The 20,333-nt window shown below is 53.2% G+C and overlaps 1 protein-coding gene across 1 annotated transcript; it reads right to left on the reverse strand.

The window, feature by feature from the left end:
* Nucleotides 1-5,816: 5,816 nt before the first annotated feature.
* Hand1 (heart and neural crest derivatives expressed 1) lies at nucleotides 5,817-8,898 on the reverse strand. Its single transcript, XM_005376195.2, has 2 exons — nucleotides 8,194-8,898; nucleotides 5,817-6,746 (listed from the first exon to the last, which is right to left on the reverse strand). Exons 1-2 carry the CDS (start codon nucleotides 8,737-8,739, stop codon nucleotides 6,639-6,641), a joined length of 654 nt encoding a protein of 217 aa, XP_005376252.1. The 5' UTR covers nucleotides 8,740-8,898; the 3' UTR covers nucleotides 5,817-6,638.
* Nucleotides 8,899-20,333: the final 11,435 nt, after the last annotated feature.

A 20,333-nucleotide genomic window follows, 5' to 3' on the forward strand; every position in this document is an offset into this window, starting at 1 on the left:
GGGAAAAGTAGTGTTACCCTATCTTGGACACCGGAGAAATGGACCCAAGGGAATGACCGGCCCGAGGGTCTGCGGATCAGGGACCAGATGGGACCCTCCAAAGCACAGGTCGCACTACACCGCGCAACTCCAGCCCCTCTGGTGTCCAAAGAGTGAGTTGTAGATCTCAGCCACCAGCTGTGCAGGTTTGGGAGGCAGCAGCTTGGGTCTGCAGGGTAAGAGTTATGTCATCAAGTAAACGACCTGCGTCTCTCAGAAGATGAGCCTATGTATGTCTAGCAGACAGCAAATGCTCAGTTAACGTAGTCGTGTGTTGATACAATTAGTATTCCCACTGCATGAACCTCTAACCTACACTGTCCAGGGAAGCCACTGGGAAGAAATACTTGAAACATGATCCAGAATGGGAGGTGTTGCAAATATAAAACACACCCTTCAATTCTGGGGGCTTAGTATGAAAATAGGAATGTAGAATGTCTCATTAATAATTTTCATACTGGGAGCTGGGGATTTAGCTCAACGGCACAGCGCCTGCCTGGCAAGCGCAAGGTCGTGAGTTCGATTCCCGGTACCGGAAAAAAAAATAATTTTTATATTGGCTCATGTTAAAATTATATTTGGGGCATTTTGAGTTAAGCAGGATATATTATTTTTAAAATTTACCTGTTTCTCTGCACATTTTTAATGTGGCTGCAAAAAATGTTTAATTATAGGTCAGACACTGTGGTTGCACATCTGTCCTCCCAGCATTCAAGAGGCTGAGGCAGGAGGATGGCTGCAAATTCAAGGTCAGCCTGGACTACATAGTGGATCCTGCCTCAAAAAACGAAAAAAAAAATTTTTTTTTAAATTATACATGTGACTCACATTTGTAGCTTGCATTCTGTTTGTAGGGAACGGTGACGCCTTAGCTGGTCTGGGAAACTCAGCTCGGCAGTCCTTCCTACCTCTTGGTTTACCTGGATGGTGCTGAGTAAGGAGTTTTGAATCCGGGATCCATTAGCAGGCTCTGCGCCCTCGGGCAAGTCACTGAACCGCGCCAGCCTGCTGGAAACGGCCTTGCTTGCCCCAAACAAGCAAACAAACCAAAATAACCTCCCAAGGGGTGTGGAGAGGGTTACATAAAATAATAGAAAGGGCTCTGCCACAGACTGCGGTGCAGGGCTTTGAGCTCCTTATCTCGATCGCTTTCGTGCTCGTGCATGGAGCCCTGGAAGTCCCGCAAGAGTCTTTTTCTCCGGCTTGTAGATAAGGAAGCTGAACTTCAGAAATGTGCAGTGACTTCCCTAGGTCTCCTGGCCCGGGCGCTGTTCTATACCTGTTCCAGGAGCAGAAAGTGGTCAGTCAACAAGGGTAGGAAGAACGCAGGTCCCTGCATTACTGCGGACAGGGCTCTCCTCTCCGTGGGCTTTAATTCCCGTGTAAGAGAGGGGAACATTTGAATGTGGACGCAGACCTCCGAGATCCCAGTGTTGCTGGATACTTTGAGTATTTCAGCGAACCTAAGACTTGTGAGACTCCTCTAACATCCAGTGCCTCCGTTGTCCATTCTGTGGGGATAAATGTGCATTTCTGTTTGTTTTAATAACATTTGTAGGAGCTTTATATAGTGTCTGTGTCTGCTTACATTGGACGCTGTGTATTATAGTTAAGAGTCTTTCACTATTTCCCATATAAACCTTGTTTTTTATGGGTTTGGGAGAGCTCAGCTGTAAAAACTCTCTCTGCTGAAAAACAATATTTTTTTTCAAATAAATTGAGTTTAAATCAGGAGGTTAGTTTCAGACACTTTTAAGAGTGTGTATTTTCTTCTTCCCAGTCACTTTTCATTTAAAAATGAGGCTAACTGATTTTGTGACTTTGTTTCTTTTACGAGGATTTAGCAAGACCATGAGCTTAACTGTCCTTTGCAGGGAGAGAAGGTCCCAGCGGCTTCTCTCGGAGACAGCCCTCCAGAGACCCAAGAGCCGTCTGCAGAGCCGCCTCAAATCCAGGCTCTGCTTGTGCCTGGCTGTGTGACCCCAGTGGGTGACTTTGAGCTTCTGGCGCTCCCTCTCCCCGTCTGTCCGCAGGGAGCGTCATTCCTGACCAGCTCCCTCCTGGGGTCCTGAGAGGAAAACATGCTTATAGCACTGCAGGTACCAGGAAAGGTGGATGAGCTGTGCAAACAAACACAGAGGCGGCTGGGAACAGTCACACGCGGAGCTGTTCCCCAGCAGAAGGCGGGAAAGCACGCCGAGATCCGCGGCCTACGCTCTTCCTCAGTTTTATAGGGGATCCGCTCAGAGCCCACCAGCAAGAGCTCTGGGGAAAGGCAGGGGCTGGAACCCTAGACTGCTTTCCAGAATTCCTTCCTTCTTTTTCTTATCTCGGTGACTATGGAAAATCAGAGGGAATGAGCAGTGTTTAGATGTATGTGTACACATGGGCACACAAGCATATACACACGCGCACACACACGCACCCCCCCATGGAGGTGCTCCAAGTTGTAAAGAAAAGCCAGGTCTCTGAAGTCAGCCAGATCTGCACTTTGACCCACCCTCAACCTGCCTTTACCATCTACATACATCTATGTGACCTTGAACGAGATCCTTCGCCTCTCAGCTGCAGCCACCTGAATACTGACTTCGCAGAACTCTTGTGAGGATAATATGAAAAAATGCATGCCAGGGATATCATCAGTTTGCTTTATCTTTTTAGTTGTTTCATTATTCACCAATTTACAATCTAAGAAAAAGACACATTTGCTGTGTGGAAGGAATCAGAACTCTTATGTTAACCACTGATCTGTATTAGTACCTTCTCTCATTTCCTATACTCATACCCACAGTGCCTAACCCATGGAAGTCACTCAAAAAATTTACGTTGAATAAACTGTAGGTAGTGTTGTTGTTGTTGTTAATAAACTGTATTACGTTGTTAATAAACTGTATTTACGTTGAATAAACTGTAGGTAGTGTTGTTGTTGTTGTTAATAAACTGTATTACGTTGTTAATAAACTGTATTTACGTTGAATAAACTGTAGGTAGTGTTGTTTTTTTGTTTTTGACCAGGAATCAAACTCACGAACTTGGGCTTGCCAGGTAGACGCTTGTGCCGATGAGCTACATCCCCAGCCCAGCTGTGGGTAGTGTTGAAAGTGTGCTGGCAGTCGGAGAAATCAGAAGGAAATTGTGGCTTAATTTTTATCCCCAAAGTAATATTTATTCACTGTAAAAAAAAAATTAGAAAAATATAGCGAAGCAAGAGGAAAAGTAAAAATCACTCTTACTCCCAGAAGTCAGAGGTAGAGGTGTAAATGTTTTGATGAATGCTCTTCCACATTTTCTCAATGAATGATACTGACTTACACTTTTATATCAAAGGAGGTCACGACGGGCAGTGTTTAGTATGGTGGGAAGCATTTCCCCCCACCTCATACATCATGGGCAAATTTCACATCAATTCCCACATTTTTTTCTAATGGCTGTGTAATAATCCACTGTCCTGATACATTTATTTAACCAGTTCTCTAATCAAAACGGATAGTGTCTTTTTCTATTTTTCACTCTTTAGCCCGATAGTTCTGTAGTTAAATCCTTGCAGGGTCAGTGACCCTTTTATTTATGAAATATTCATGCAGTTTGTTAAGTTCATGGCCATTTCGTTTTTTCTATTTTAAAAGATAGTGTACTTAATTTGAAATAATAATAATAGTAATAGTAGTAGCACTGCTTCTGCCACAACCGGTCTGAGGTGTGTGAACAGCTGTGTTGAAACCTGGATGGAGAATCAGAGAGTAAGTATGAAGCGCTGATGAAATTTGCAAAGGAGGCGGGCTGAGCAAGGGTGAGCGCGGAGACGTGACTGGCAGCGCTGCACCCAGCCTGGAGACCCTGGGGAGACGGGTCTGGGCGCCCCGGAGCAGCCCGCACCCCTCTCCCGCTCGGCTTTTCCTGCTGTGGACTGGGCGCGGGGAATGCGGCGCGGGTGTTCGTGGACTTGGGGAGGTGGGACAGTACCAAGCGATCCCCTCCAAGGGCATCTGCTCCGTCTCAGGTGCAGATTCAGGGTCTGAGAATGGGACAAGACTTAATGGAGACAGGACTGCGGGGTCTGCCCGCTCTGTGCGCAAAGAGGGTTTGGGGCCAGCTGGATGGGGTTTTCTGAAGAGGCCTTTTGGTGCCCCACTCGGCGGTGCCCCTGGGTAGGTACCCCTCTCCTCCTGGCCCTAGGAAAGCAGGACGAGGGTGCGCATTCCTCCCGTGCCTAGGATACTTCACCATGCTAAAAATAGCGCGAGCTGGGCCCCGTGCACAGCCAGAGGTTCATGCACGCGCTGAACTGGGTCCCGGGTTCGAATCTAGCCCTCCCTCTCCTGGGCCCTCCAGCCCCTTGCTGCCTGGCTCCGTTTCCCTACGCCTGCTAGCATTTCCAAAAGGATTCCCAGCTCGTGGAAGTTAAAAAGCTAAAGAACCCTCGGTTTTTCTTTCTGCGCCTCCCCAGAGGCCTAGGGGCCTCCGGCCCCTTTTGGAGGCCGGGGCAGGGGTGCGTCGGGCCGGCTCATTACCTCGAGGTGTTGCTCTAGTTAAATCGCGGGCCTGTTTGATCTAGCGGCGGGTGGCGAGAGGGAAAAAAGAAAAAAGTAGGGGGGCGAGAGTAGGGAGCAGCTCACACCTCCCCCACCTTTTCCTTGCGTCCATAAAACACCTTTTATTAACTCCTTCGCGTCCGGAAAGGCCCGCGTGGCCTCTCAGGCCCTGCTACGGTGTTTACAGCCAGGACTAATGGGGCCCCATATTCACCCCAAGGCGGGGAAGAGGGGCCTAGGGCCGGCCTGGGGCCGCGGGGGACCCTGCCCCGGAGCTGCCTGGGTCTCCTTTCTGGTCCGCAAGTCAGAGCTCAAACTGTCGGGGACCCCGACCGCGCCTGGAGACCCGCGCGCCCTCCGCCTCCTCCGCACAGCTGCGTCGCCTGCAGGGGGCCTGGGGGCTGCTAGGGGACATAAAAGCGCTCAGCGCAGCGCCTAGCGCTCGGCTGCGCTCAAATAAAACCGACGGTCCGATATTCTTTCCCGGGGACCGTAACCGCGCGCGTGCGCCGCCCCAGGTGAGCAGATGCGCGCCCAGCGGCGGGCGCGCGCGCGAGGACCCCTGGCCGGCTCCCCCGACCAGCGCCAGCAACTCACCCCTTTGGCCCCCTGCACAAACCACCGCGCGCTCAAAAATACCTGTTGGGCGCTGTGTTGCTAGAGAAACCTAAATGCCTCACTTTAACCATAAACACTCACAGGCTGACTTTCCTCCCTTGTGAAGCAACGCCGCTAAGACGGGCTGCGCGCCTCCCCGCGCCCGGAGCTGTGCAGAGCAGACCGCGAAGGAGCTGCCGTACAGTCACTCACGCACGTACGCGTTCCGAATCTCCCGGACACCGATGCGCTCCCCGGCGCGTCGCCCTCCTCCGACCCCAGAACGGCACAGGCTTGTGCGATGGCCTCTTTCCCCTCCCCAGGAGCCCCGGTCAGTTCGCAGACACCAGGGTACGCGCCGAGCTGCGCCCGCCCCACAAACCTCTGCACCCACCCGGACAAACCTGTAGGTCCTTTTCTCCTCGTTTCCTGCTGCTCAAGTAAATTAGTCCGTCCTGATGTTTCAGTCTAAGAACGCTACTCTTCGTTCCAGGAGCAAATCCGATCTCTGCCTCGGTCCCTCGACTTGATTCGCAGTTTGGTTTGGCGGTTATCAACGCGAGAAAGGCGGGAACGCAGGCTGCCACCGAACAAGATCCGCAGAGCCCGGCGGGACGCTGGCAGAGACACCACGCGGGTTTCCAAGGGTTCAGAAAACTTTTTATTAGTCAAGAGCATAGATGCTGCTTTGGCAAAGGGAGGGCGGTGAGTGGTCTTACAGATCTGAGGTAGAAAAGGGGTGGGCCCGGGAGACAAACACCTGAGCAAAACAGGCTTGGTAGGTAGTTTAAATACACAAAAACTTTGCAACACTGGGGACAGTTTTTATTTAGAAAGGAGGGGAGAAAGAGGGTGGGGGGAGACAGAGAGGGAGGGAGGAAAAGAGAGAGAGAGCGGGACTAGGTAGGAAGCGCAGCGATCCAAATAAAATTAAAACACTGCAGTTTTAAAGGAACAGCAAAAGTCAGCCCTCCCTCTCGCTGCTTTTGGTTCTCTCTCCCTGGTGGAAAACTATTGATTCCTCTTATTGCATTTCCATCCAAAAAGGCGCCTGGGGGTTCTGACGCAAAGGGTGGGGGGAGAAAGAGCCGGAGAGCAGAGCGAGGGTGGCGCTTGGGGATTCTGAATTCGGCGCAGCAGGGTTGGAAGGATCTTCGGGCGCTTGGGTTCCGCGGTCCCTCCGTCCTGCGTCGTGCCTCCCAAGAGTCGCCCTCAGAGGAAATAGAGATATACATATATATATATATATAAACTTCTCTTTCTCTTAATGTATTTTAAAACCATTTCAAAGGACATTGCACGTGCGATCCAAGTGTGTGGTTGCAGCCGGCGGCCGGCCAGCGCTGGGCAGAGGCTGCGCGCGATCCGGCAAGAGCCTCGGGAGCCCAGAGCCCGGCCTTAGCCACCGCCTTCCTCTCGTCCCGGGCTCGGGTCGGCCAGCCGGGGCCAGGTCCTCACGCGGGTCTCGGCTCACTGGTTTAGCTCCAGCGCCCAGACTTGCTGCGGCCAGCCGGTGCGCCCTTTAATCCTCTTCTCGCTTGGGCCCAGGGCAGGAGGAAAGCCTTCGTGCTGCTGCGGCTGCCAGACACACGGGAAAAGAGGCGAGAGGGAACAGGTTTAAATCGTTCTGCTCCGATTCACCCGGCTCGCGGGTGGGGGGAAGCGTGGAAAGCAGTTGACTTCCAGTCTTTAAATAAGTGAGGGATTTCTGTTTGCGAAACAGGCAAACAGGCTCGTAAATTTGCCTTTATGCGCTAAGTTCCTGGGAAGTGGGATGGGATGCGGATCTTGGGGAGGTTTGGTAACAAGAATTTTCTGGATCTGGTGAAACCGATGAGCGCAGGGTTGGCTTTAGGGCACCTCGGGGAGACCACAGGGAGCTGGCAGCCTCAACGGGTGGGAATCAACTCTTCGCCAGCTCGTGGACCTGTTCCCTCTACCTGCACACCCCACCAACTTCCCTGGGTTCGCACGTAGCTTCGACACAGGGCTGGGTCCGCTGAAGCCGCCGCTGGGAGCCTCAGAGGGCTGGACGAAGGAGGAAGGAACTAGCCTGGCCTGGAGGCCTCCTTCCCGGCTCCTGGAGCAGCCACCCGGAGGCCCAACTTATGGGAGGCAGCGCCGCGTGGGGCCTCGGGATGCGCCCTACAATTACTTTCAAAGAGGCGCTTCCCGAGCCCAGGGCAGTGGCTTAGAGACCCAAGGCCTGTCTGTCTTTGTCCGCGTCCCCAGTGAGCTTGCCGTATTTCACTGCAGGCGCGCTGGGCTCAGAGCGCGCACTTTCGCCCGCCCGGAAATCACGGCGCCCCAGGTCCTGCCGCCCAGAGCTCTAGGTTAGAATCACCCTAAGCGGAGAGGATCCAAAGAGCCCGAGTGGGGACTCCGAAGCCAACAGAGGCTCGTGCTCCGTCACCGACAAAACCACGGAGGTTGCCCGTAAACCCAGCCCTTGAGCAGTGGAGCTGGCGGCAAACGCTGTGAACTCTGGCTGAAGACCTGCCCCGTCCAACCGCCACTGCACGTCTCCTGCTTTGACACACCCAGGGCCTCAGTCTCCCTACCTGTACAGTAATGAAAGTAGACAACCCTCGCCCAAAAAGGCCCCTTGAATGCAGTCACTGGGCCCTGCGCTCAAACACATTCAAGCAAGCTAAAACCACGGACTCCTACTCGTATTGCTAACCTGGCTTCCAGGAGAATGGGTTAGGGCTGGGGCGCGCCTCCTCCTAATTCGGAGCCAAAGGGGCACCTTCTTGGGACCGAGGCTTTCAGTGAGCTCCTAGAGAGAGCCCCAGAGCCTCGGGAAAGCGTAGAGATTCTCTGTTCTCTCGGCCTTACAAGCACTCTCCCACTCACGGCTAATTCAGCCGTGAATCCGCCTCCCTCTGCGCACGCACTCTCACACTGTGAGCATCTCACAACGCCCCGCACCCTTCCAGACCGCACACTCGAGCACAGGGCCCCGCCACTGCCTGCCCTGCCGCCCCGCCCGCACCCTGGGCTGTCGCCTGCAGGCCCGACTCACCAGCTCCCTTTTCCGCTTGCTCTCCCGGCTCCCGTCGGCCTTCTTGAGTTCAGCCTTGAAGGCCTCGGGGTCGCCAGCCTGTGCGTCCTTGGCCAGCACGTCCATCAGATAGGCGATGTAGCTGGTGGCCAGGCGCAGGGTCTTGATCTTGGAGAGCTTGGTGTCCGCCGGCACGTTGGGGATGCACTCGCGCAGCTCGGCGAACGCGCTGTTAATGCTCTCCGTGCGTCTGCGCTCCTTCTTGGGTCCTGAGCCTTTCCGCCGGCCCAGGCGGCCCCCGAGCCCCTCCAGCCGCCCCGGGCTCTGGCCAGGCCTGGCATCGGGACCGTAGGCAGCGGCGGCCACAGCGGCTGCGGGTGGCGGCCCGCCTGCCGGGAAGTCCGGGGCGGCGTCCGCCGGGCTCAGCAGCCAGCTCTGGAAGTAGGGCCGCTCCTGGTGACAGCGGGAGGCCGGGCCGAAGAGGAAGGGCTCGTGGAGCATGGGGTGCGCGGGGTGTGGGTGGTGGTGGTGGTGGTGATGGTGTGCGTAGCTGCCCACGAGGTTCATGTTGGAGAGGCTCCTGGCCTGCGCCGCCAGCCCGATTAGCGCCGCCCCATGCGCCCCCACAGACCACCGGGGCCACCCGTGGGCTCCCGGGCCGCGCGGTGCTGGGCGCCGGCTTTCGGGGAGTCCTGGGCAGGCCTGAAGATGGCACTGCGCGCTCAGTCGCGGGCGGCCGGGACGCTGGCGTCCCAAGACCCGTTTAACCCTTCTGCGGACTCCCCTTCAGGGCCTGGCTTATATAAGGCCACAGCCTTGATGTCAAACTCTCCCTGGAGCCAATGGCAGGGGGGCGGGAGGAGGAAGAGGGGCGGCAGGCCCGGGTTCTACAGAGGAGCCACGGACTGCGGGCCGCGGGGCGAAGGGAGAGGCCCCGCCTCCGACGCGGCCAGCCTAGGGGCGTTCCGCCGGGGGGCGGGGCCACTCACCGGTGACACGGGCGGCCCCTGGCCCGGGCTGCCGCTGACCCACCCCTGTGGATCCAAGGAAAATAATCTAGAATCAGCAAGGAGCAAAGAAAGCCTTCGCCTAAGTCCACCTCTTGATTTTACAGATAAGGGAACTGAGACCTGGAGAGGAAGGGAGAAAACAACGGTCCTTGTTTCTAGACTCGCAGAATTCACAGGAAGGGCTCCGGCCGCTCCCAGTCCAGGGCCCCAAGGCTGTGCTCGGGGAGGCAGGAAAGGCCTCCGTGTGCCTCGCCTACACCTCCGCCCACCCTTTAGTCGTCTGCCCCTTCTGGCATATACCCTGTGATACCCCAGCCGATTCTCAACAATCGTCCTCAGTCTGGCCGACCGCTGCTGACCAGCAGGGAAGCTTACTGACCAGGTGGGAGTGGGGGCCGGTCGGGCTCGGACTCCAAGCCTCCGGGCCTTTACCGGTTTGTTCCGGGCTCCAGGACCTGAGATCTGCTCTTTTCTCTTCCCAGGCGCCTGATCCAGTCAAAAGGCCAGCGGGCCAGCTGATGTAAAGGCTGGCCCTCAGGCGTCTAACCGCTGTGTGTCCACCGCAGGACCCTGGGGGAGCGCCGGCGACAAGGCTATGCTGGGCCCTCTATCCAGATGTCACCCTGCGAATGCTAGATTCTGTGAAGACACTGTCCCAGAGGCTCCCACCTTGGGGAAAACCTGTAGAAGGAGCCAAGCCTATACCGCATGGGGGAGGCTCCCGGGTGGAGCAAGGCACTGTGGAGCGCCTCATACCCACCCTGGAAGGGGCCATGGGGCTGCCAGCCCTCCTCTGCTTCCCCTTGGGCTGGGCCCTTTCCTGTGGTCCCATTCTCTCCATGGTGGGGAGGAGGATTTCCCAGGGGTCCAGTAAGAACCTGGGAATCCGAGGGTGGCCACATTTCTGGCTGGGACTGTTGTCACTTTTCCTTAGGTTACCTTGTTAGCAGATGTCCATATACCTGGGGGTGTCAGAGCTGACAACCTTTCCCAGCCAGACCTCTCCCCTAGGTGGGGTAGAGGAAAAGTTCCGATCTCTCAAAGGCAATGTTGAGGTAAGGGTGCAGGAGATTTCGGGAATGGTTTTTAGAGGGCAAATCATTATTTATCCACTCACACAAAAATTGCTTTTCTGTGAGGATGAGATGGTCGGCAGTCACCAGTGCAAAAGCAAAGGGAGAAAGCCCAGCTCTCTCCCTGTGCAGATAGGGAAAGTGAGGTCCAGGCAGGATAACAATTTCCCTCGGGGCCCAGCAGTGGGAAAGCATGCGGAGCAGAGGTGTACTCTGCGGTGATAGAGATAATTTGTAAAACCCCAGGAATGCAAGAGTGAGAGGCTGTCCACGCACCGGGTGTGAGTGCTTCTGTGGACACACATACTTTGGGGGGTCCATGGAAGAGGGGAGGGCTATAGAAAGGAAGGGGACAGTTGCCCAGGTCTGAGCTGGCTGCCTCCACCTGTGGGAGCTTGCTGGGGCTGGGGATCCTGGAGGTGCTGGAGGTGGCGGGGCGGCCCAGGGAGGTCCTGGTTTCCCGCCTGAGGCTGGCTGCAAATCCGCCGCCCTTGCCGGCGCCTGGCGCCAGCAGCACTGGGGTTGGGCCCAGCGCGGAGCCGGAGGCTTGCAGGGAGGGAGCACCCGGCGCCCGATTCAGAGGCAGCTCCCAGCCTGGAGGCGCTCTTGAGTGAGCGTTTGCAAGTAAGGTAGAGAGACTACAGTAATTATGCTGTGGAGTTGTGGAGCGGGGCCTCAGTCCTCAACACACACCCCGCCTTTGCCCTAATCCAAGCCGGGTCTTCAGCAGCCCCTGTAGGAAGCCCTACGGTCACACATGGGTGTGTCCACGAACATAACTTGCCACCCCTCGGCATCCTCAGAAGCCCAAGTATTCCCGTAGTACGCCAAAGTCCATGCATCCCACAGCAAGACACACGCCCAGTACACACAGTATCTCAACACCCACGCCCCCCCCAGGGTTTGCACAGTGCCTCTGTCACCCATGGTGGGTGGGTGACCAACCCCAGTGCTGCTGGCCCCAGCTTCAGATGTGGCACACAGAGCCACTCCCATCCCTACCCTCTGGCATGCACGAGGACCAAGTCCCACAGCTTGGGCACAGAAATTCTAAATGTACGCGGATGACATAGTCCTCCTGTCACAATTACACAGCCCTGCAAAAAGTTTGCATTTTCTTACAACTTCCCACCATTGTACTCACAGCACAGATGCCCCAAAACTCATCATACCGCTGGGGTGCGATTGTGCCCATGTGTAGTATCAGAGGCCGTTCAGGAGGCCAAGGCAGGAGGATCACTTCAGTCCAAGAATTTGATTAGACACCAGCCGGGCAATGTATTGAGGCTGAGTCTCAAAAAACAAGCCAGATGCAGGTTTGGTGGCAACTGCCTCTAGTGCCAGCACTCACTCTGGGAGGCTGAGACAGGAGAATTGCAAATTGGAGCCAAGCCTGGGCAATTTAGTGACTTAGTGAAACTCTGTCTCAAAATAATAATAATAATAAAGGGTTAGGGATGTAGCTCAGCGTGAAAGCCCTGGATTCAATCCCCGGTATGCAGAAGAAAAAGAACTCACCACACAGCATTATTATATAGGCACAGGTGCTCCAAAGTGGACACAGGTAGCCACATTACACATAGGCACACAAATTTCACACATTTACTTGACAATCTCAGCCTTACCTATGCAGTCACATTCTCAATCCTTAAAAGTGAAGTTGCACAATAGCGTGTACAGTATCACCGCACCCACAATGACTAACTCAGGAGCACACTGCTACCCACGTAGAAACACATAGCTCCCACCCCACCCCACCCCCACATGCGTCCCTGTGCCTTTCCTGACATTACAGAGATGCCTCAGCGCTGCATATGCCTTCCAGATAACCAGCTGGTTAGTCTAGTGAGAGATGTTCACCAGACTGGGGGGCCCCAGTCCCACACCTACCTCGAGAGGCCCCCAGGACTGCCTGGCACCAACCACCCCATGAATGCAGAGGAGGCCTGCTGTCCCTGCCACCAATGCCTGGGATAGCCCTGCCCCTACCCTTTGCCCCCCTGAAATCTGTTCTATGTGCCCTCCCTGGGAGCACAGCCTGAAGGGACTTGCTGGGCTGAAAGCAGTGTCACCCCAGGCAGTAAGATGCTAGAGCGACCCAGTCTCCAAAGTGCTTTCAAAGCCAGACAGGCTCGGGTGCATGAGGAGTGCGCAGAGCTCCAGGGCCACAGGACCCAGTGAGTGTGTTCTCTGCTCCCCCACCCCCCGGGCTATACGATAAAGGGAGCTCTTGGACCTGGGAGTTTGACCAAAAATATTTTTGGCTGGCAGGCAAGACCTGTGGCTTCCAGTTCAATTCGAGCCCTGTCTAGAACCTTACTTTGCTCCTTTCCAGCCCTGAGCCTCAGTTTCCCCATTTGCAGGAAAAGGAGATAGGACTGACCTCCACTGTTATGTGGACTCACCCTGGCTCCTCTGCCCTTGGGCCCCAAAGGGAGGATTCCTCCTCCAGCCCAAGCACCAGGGGCCGGAGAGCCTGGGGTCCTGCTGGCCAGTCCCACGGTCCTCTGCAGTGCCCCACACCTGCCTTGCTCACCTAGTGAGTGGCTTCAGCAATTTTGGCTCTCAGAATTTTCCATGCAGTCTTCTCAGTTCTTCCCCAAATTGTGCTGGGGAGGCCAGGCAGGACCTCTCACTCCAGTTCCCGGAGAAGAGATCGTAAGCAAGTATTGGTTAAACAACTGTGTTACAGGACTTCTCAAGAGAGCAAGCAGAGCAGTTGAAATGGGCACTACCATTCCTCTCTGTGCAAACCTTCTGTTTCTCGTCCGCTCTTTCTCGTCCTCTGGGGGACAGTAATACCCACCCAGCACAGAGGACTGGTGTAAAAGGAAGTGGACTGGTGTGGGGAATACTCAGAATGCTAAAGGTAGCCCCATTTGAAGATGGGTCTGCTGTTCGGAGTACGAATTTCCCAAGAAGAAATGAATTCCACGCAGCCACACCATTGGAAACCCCTCCTAGGGAGAAGAGGCCAGGCCGCTGGCTTCTCCTGGCCCTGTCCCGTTCCCATTAATGCCCAGCTGGGGTCCTTCCCTTTCCCACCTACCCTGCAGCATTCAGCTGCCACAAAGCTGGAGATAGAGGAGACAGAGCAACCCCAGGTAGGAGGATTGCATTCCCAGAGACCTGGATTCTGGTTCCAGGTCCCCTCCTGACCCCCATTTCCCTTGCTAAACGACTCTGAGGACTCTGGCCTCAGTTACCCCATCTGTGCAATGGAACCCTGTACCTTAGCTGCTCTGGAGTGAGGGCAGGCTCCCTCTCCAGCCTCACCCCTTTCTCCCCTCACCCTGGTTCTGCAGGCCCCGACGCCTACCGCCAAACCTGCTCCCCACCACCGCGTCCTGTGACCTTGACGCCACCGGCGATCCCTGCACTGGACCCCTTATCTAAATAGGGCAGTAAATCAAGGACCTGTCAGGGTCCGGGTAATTACAGGAACTCCATAAAAAGGACCCGGCCGGCCGCCTGTTTATATTAGCACGGTGTAAAATATTCCCGCTGTCTTGGGGAATCGCGTCGCAAAGTAACGCGCCATAAATCAGCCCGCGGGCCATTTACCCCGCAGTTTGAGCCGGCAAATCCCTTAAACATTTCTCTGCCATAGCTACAGAGGGTCTAGGGCTTTCCAGCCTGGCCTAGTCTGTTGCTGGGAGCTGGAGGACAGTCAGTCGGGGGCCAGGAAGAGAGGCAGGGGGTCAGTTTCTCTTGGAAACTATTAGAATAGGAAGCCGCTTACCCCCACCGATTTACTGGGGAAAGCCGCGAGCTCCGGTTAAGACCAGCTTCTGCTCTAGATCGCAAATGGGCCAGGCAGGAGGGCCGCCCCTGAAAGAACCAAGTGGCCCAAGAGGGCCAGAGCAGTGGGACAGCCCAGACCTCCACAGGAGTCCTGGGGCCGCCGGCAGCCTGTGTGCCCCTTGTTCTTCCTTCTCTGCGGGGCGTGGTGCAGCCAGAAAGGATCTGAGCCCCTCATGCCTTTGACCTATTTGCTGGGGGGCGGGGTGCGTTTCTTGGCGCTTCTGGCATTTGAGTGGTTTTGTGTGCAACGGGACCTCGGAGTCCTTGTGCAGTCCTCCAGTTTTAGAGATGGCCAAAGAGGCCAGAGCGCGGGAAAGGACTGACCCAAGGACACAGTAGCAACCCAAGACCCGCCGGGAGTGAAGCGATCCATCCTGGCCCGCACTGCTGCACTGGATGTAAGGAAAACCTGAGGGGGGGAACCTGAGAGGGAGCGTGCGTGGGGGTGGGGGACCTCGTCCCTGCTTAGATTTGTAACACCTCAAAAATGCAAAATCTATTTAAGGTAAACCTGCTGCTGCCCTTTGTCTAATGAGGAACATAAATCAAGCCTATGGAAAAAGAATATTAAATTTTCCGTGTCTTTCCTCCCTGCAGGGACCTGAGGATTCAAGGGAGAATTAAACATGTACGTGTTTTTCTCCCCCGTTTTCTGTCTCCCTCCCTTTTCCCTTTCTCTTCCGAAGTCCGTAAATGACAACGTGTTTACACTCCTTTTTATGTCGTCTGAGCTTTGTCCCGGCTCCGTTCCCTCCTCTGTGTATTTTCCGAACGGAGAGATGTCTGCTTCGGGAAGCGTTCAACCTAAACAGAACCCTGTCTGATTGGAAAATGTATTTATTTGAAAAATCGTAACTCACGGTTTTGGTGAAAGCAGCCCCCAAATTTATGGGATCTCCACGGTCCTAAATCAAAAGGTGCTGGACATCCCCTCCCCTACCGGCCCCGCAGCGCCTGGCCAGGTCCCCTCAACACCGGGACGTCTCCTCCCCATCCACTTGGCCAGCAGGCAGGTGGATGTGCCTCTGCTTGGCTTAACCCAATTCCGTTGCTTTCAGGCAGTCTCCTTCCGGTCATCTTAGAGTCTCTGATCTCAGGCGATGCGTGATGCCTTCAGGGCTCGGGCCGCACCTCATGTGTTAGGTGGGTGGGTTTTGTGTTTTTTGTTAGTTGCTCCACCCTAGTCACCATCCTTGAGCCCCGGATCCATAGCGTGCAACTGTTTTACGCTAAGAGGTTTATCTCCCATTAGGGCCTGTCTGACCATTGCTTCTCAAGTTGGGGATTCTTTTCTTCCTTTTTCAGTGTAACCTGAATTTCGCAGCAAATGAATCAATCTGTTTCACCTGTCACCTGGATCCTGCTGTCAGCCAACCCCAGCTGAGGGACCGGGAAGTCTGGAGCAGGAAGTAAGTCCCCAAGGACGATGAAGCTGGCACAGAGACTAAGGGTCCTTGCTAGTGACAGTCCTGGGGAGATAGGCCTGGGAGGCCGTCATAAACAAGCAGCAGGGTTACTGTCTCCCAGAGGTCGGAGGATGAGCTGAAGCTCTTCCCCACCCATACAGTGAGGAGGAACCCAGCACCTGACCCCTGCAGACTAGAGCTAGACCTGCCAAGGGCTCGCACCCAGCCCAGCTCTGTCTTTCCTATCGGGGATCTGCACCTCTCAGGCAGTCTCCCTCGGGGAGCAGGGCTCTGCGCCCTAAGCCAGCCACTGTCTCCAAGAGTGAATTTGAGGGTGCATTCAAAACTCTGTTGCTCTTTCTTCCAGAGTAGGCAAAGGAGTGAGTGAGGGCCACAGCTCGAGCCCGGGCCCGAGGTCCAGTGTAAGTCTGGTCTGCCTCCACCGGCAGCTCCACCCGCACTGTCTGGCTCCAAGTCCGCCCATCTCGGCCGAGCCCTAAGCCACCACCGGCCAGAAGTGATCTATACACAGTAGCATTTAGTTCAAAGAAATGCAATAAATTTCCTTAGAGAAAACCAGTCGGATCAACCTAGTCTGCCTGGGAGATAAAGAACTGATGTAAGGAAGAATGTGTCAGAAATGGTGAGCGGTTGGAAGGCTCCCCTTCCACCATCCCACCCTTAAAATGTGGGGCTGAGGGTGCAGGAGGGATGTGCCCTTCCTCCTTGGGGCTTAGTTCTCCGGGTCTAAAGTGACCCTGCTCTAAGAGACGAGGATCCACACATTTTCCAGCACTGCTGATGAGCAGAACTCTACACCGCGCTTGGAGCCGGAGGTGGAATGGGGTAAGTCTTCACTGTCTGAGGTTCAGTGGCTCCGTGGGGTGCAGGAGAGGGAGCGAGCAGCACCCTCCACTCACTGGTGAGACGTCCTGGCTCTGCACCCCTTCCTTCTGCAGGCTTTTAGAAGTCTGCAGGAAAGAAACTGTATCATGATTAGTCTTATTATTTTAAACGGGGCCAGGCTACATCCGTCATCTTTCCCATAATGGTCAATTGTAAACACACTTTAAAAGAGAAAAACAAAAAAGGGGATTTAGGATCGACACTGGCAAAATGCTTAGCTCTGGCCTTGCTGAGGAGTTGGCAGGCTCGCCAGTCCTTTGGGAGAGAAGTGAAGTGTTTGGGGTTTTTTTCCCCCACTTTTTCCATTGAATTTCTAAGTCTCTCGGGGGTCTTCTTTGTCTCTCTGGTCGAACCAGGAAAGTTCTTCATTAAAAAGTTGAGCTTGGGAATAAAAGGGCCTTGGCTTTGGAACGGAAGGCGGTGTGGCTACCATGCAAACTCAGGAAACTGAGTCTCTAGTCCTCTTGTCCGCCGGCAGCGTTCTTCCATGAAATTCTCCCTAGACACGGCGACATTCGCGTCACCTCACCCACACACACCAGGGGACGCAAGACTGTTCTCATTAGCTTCCTGAAACCCACCCAGAACGTGAAGCAAAGTCACAGTGCAACCCGGCTCCAAACTCAAACCAACTGCTGGCAGTTATTAAATTTATTTTCTCCCATGCAAGCAAGGCCCCCCCCAAAAGTCTATTTAAAAAAAAAGTAACAAAGGTGGCAGAAGAGAGAACAGAAAGGAAAGCCCCAGAAACCAGAGCAGAAATTAATTTAATTACCTCTTCTCCCCTGCCATAAATTCCGCAGAGGAAATCAAATCTTTCTGTACATGTGTACAAAGACCAATCAGTCTACTGAGCTCGACAAAACTCATTATATCTCAAACTGGGTATCCTAATTGAATGAAACTGAATGTACCAGGCGACCAGGCATCCACGGAGCCAGGTTTTTCCAAGGGTGTTTGCCGCGGAGCCAGAGGGAATAAACATCGGTCGGAACCACACACTAATCAGCTCGCTTTCGGGGAAGGAGACCCTCGCTGAGCCCGGGGAGACCGGTGGAGCCTGGGGCTGGCAGATGCATCCTAACATTCTGCGTCAGATTGTAATGGAATATTTCTCATAAACAGCCAAGTGTCTCTCCCAGCCACGCACCTGACATGTTTTTTGCTGTTTAACTTCAGATCTGACAGATGATGATAACCTGGGAAAGAGAGAGGTTACAAATGCGGAGGGCTGTGGGACTGGCCAATGTAAAGGGCGCCTGCTTAAGAATTAGGACAGGGCCGTGATTTGTAGGGCCCGGAAAGGGCTGTTACGCAACCTACAACCCACAGCAAGCAGGCAGCTAGGAGCGGGGACTGCAGAGAGGGAGGGACTCTCAGGCTCCAAGCTCCGGGCTGCTTGTTTTTTTTGTTTTGTTTTGTTTTCCTGGTACAGGGAATTGAACTCAGGACCTTGCGCTTGCCAGTACGGCTGTGCGGTGGAGCTATCTCCTCTGCCCGGCTGCTTTCTGAGGGAAAGGCCGCCACTGCTTTTGCATTCTGGTTTGGGGGATGGAAAAGGCCCCTCCCCTCCCCTCTCAGGCACTGGGCTCTCCCACCCCAAGCTGATTTACAGCACCTGTTAAAGCCACATAAGGGGTGCAGTTAGCTGTGGCACAGAGGCAAGAGGCAGCAAAGGTAGAAGTTGACTTTATTTCAGTAAAAGGTAAATGATAAATTGGTTTGTTCCAGGCCTTTTTAAAAAAAAAAAAAAAATCATTGCTGCCTTCTTTGCCACATGAGAATCATCCTAATGTTAGTTCTCCACGTTCAGTGGGTGTCATGGTGTCATGGTGTCCTGGGGAGCAGGTTTCAAACACCTGCAGGTGAGGCGTGGGCAAGGGGTCTGCATTTTCCATAAAACTCACAGAAGGGTCTGCTGCAGGGACCACACTTTGAGAATCTGACTTGTATAGATGCAACAGGCACTCAAACAAGTACTTGACCTCTTTACTTACTAGAATTATTTTTTTTTCTGCTGAAGCTTATATTCAGGAGGCTGAGACAGGAAGATTGCCTCAAATTCAAGGCCAGCCTAGACTACATAATGAGTTGAAAGTGAGCCTGAACTACACAGGGAGACCTTGTTTCAAAAAAGAAAAAGGAGTTTTCTTGTTAGCTATGTGGCACCAGCAAAGTTCATATGCATACATACATATGTGTGTGATACATGTCTATTATGAAAGAATAAGTCAATATAGGAAAACATTGGAAGACAGTTAAGATGTCCTTGAGCTCAGCAAGCTGCTTAGGCTCCCTGGGCTGGGGTTTTACCCTCTAATCTGAACTTTCCCCGAAGAAGGGCTGTGCTTCTCCTGCCGTGCCACTAGCACAGTGCATTTCTGGCACAAAATAGAGCTTCCTAAGACTGTTCATGGGAAGAAATAATTGGTTAAATGAACCTGTGGCCTTAGATGATTTCTAAAGTCACTGCAAACCCTAATGCTCGATTTATCATTTTCTGCTCTAAGAGAAAAAAAACTAATTGCACAAACTCAGATGTATTTGTCACTTGGGTTCTTGACATTTAAACGCGAATGTTTCTTCTCCCCGTCTTGTCACTTGATCTGACAGCTCTCTGCCTGCTCTGTCGGATGTTAGTTTGGAGTTGCCTTGGCCCGAGGCGGCCCAGCCATCCCCTGGGTTGGAAATGAGCCGCGCAGTCCCCACCTAGAACCCAAAAGATGGGTGGGTGCAGATCTTGCCCGACTACAGCAAAATTGCACAGACACCAGAAATAAGACAGTTAGGTGATTTCAGTTCTCAGATGTGTAACTCCTTCCTGAAACTTTGAGGCAGGGCGCTCTCCACCCATGGCAACATGCTAAGGGCAGCTACTTGAGCCTTGACTACTTGCCACCCCTTTTATTTATTTTTTTTTTTTTTGGTTTTTCTCCGGCACCGGGAACCGAACTCACGACCTTGCATTTGCCAGGCAGGCGCTTTGCCGCTGAGCTAAATCCCCAGCCCCGCCACCCCTTTTAATATGTTTCTCTTTTAAGGTCCAGTAGTGTTCAGACAGGGCACTAAAAAATAGGATTCGAACCCAGGTCTTCCTAAAGCCAAAGTTCTTGTGTGTTGTTGCTGCTTTGTTCTGCAGTACTGGGAAGGAACCCAGGGCCTCAAAGTGAGTTACACCTCCAGCCCCCTTTTTATTTTTTGAGAAAGAGTCTCATTAAGTTGCCTGGGGTGGACTAGAACTTGCAATTCTCCTGCTTCAGCCTCCTGAGTAAAAGTCCTTGCTTTCAACTACTGCAGTTGTGTGTGTGTGTGTGTGTTTGAAGAGCCAGGATAATTAAAATGCTAGAAATATTTTAAATTCTATAACAACATAGCAACAGTATGTAACAACAATAAATTATAACATTAGGTATATTTTATATATGTAAAATATAAAAGTTGTATATGATCATAAATAAAAATAGTTATATATTTTTGCTTTATATCTAAAACAAAATAGTTGTGATATATACAAGGCTTCTTTTGTCTTTTTGAGACAGGGTCTCGCTATGCAGTTCAGTTGGGCCTTGAGCTCACTTTAGCCCAAGTGTAAATTGTAGTAGACACAACTAGACAAACACTTGTTAGATCCCAGCACAGAAAAAGGGTACGAAATAACAAACTGGAGACACCTAAAAACCTGGAGTTTAGTGAACCGTACTGTGTCAGTGTTAGTCTTTTAGTTTTGCTAAGTCCCTATAGTTAGGTTTGCTGGTAACATTAGGGGAGCTAATGGCAACAATCCTCCTGCCTCAGCCTCCTGAGTGCTGGAATTACAGGTGTGTGCCACTATACCTGGACTTTATAGTTTTATGTATTTGTTTAGTTTGGTTTTCGCAGTGTTGGGGATGGAACCAGGGCCTCATATATGCTAGGCAAGTACTATACCACTAGCTACATCTCAAATTTACAATAAATATTAT

Source organism: Chinchilla lanigera, unplaced genomic scaffold (assembly GCF_000276665.1).
Source record: "Chinchilla lanigera isolate Chin_1 unplaced genomic scaffold, ChiLan1.0 scaffold00007, whole genome shotgun sequence".
Classification (NCBI taxonomy): Eukaryota; Metazoa; Chordata; class Mammalia; order Rodentia; family Chinchillidae; genus Chinchilla; species Chinchilla lanigera.

Bases quoted from the DNA above. Each gene is read 5' to 3' on its own strand.
- Hand1 (XM_005376195.2), bottom strand. From the start codon at position 8,739: ATGAACCTCGTGGGCAGCTACGCACACCATCACCACCACCACCACCAC. The intron at 6,747-8,193 runs GTGAGTCGGGCC...TGTGTCTGGCAG, and splicing joins GCAAGCGGAAAAGGGAGCTG to CCGCAGCAGCACGAAGGCTT.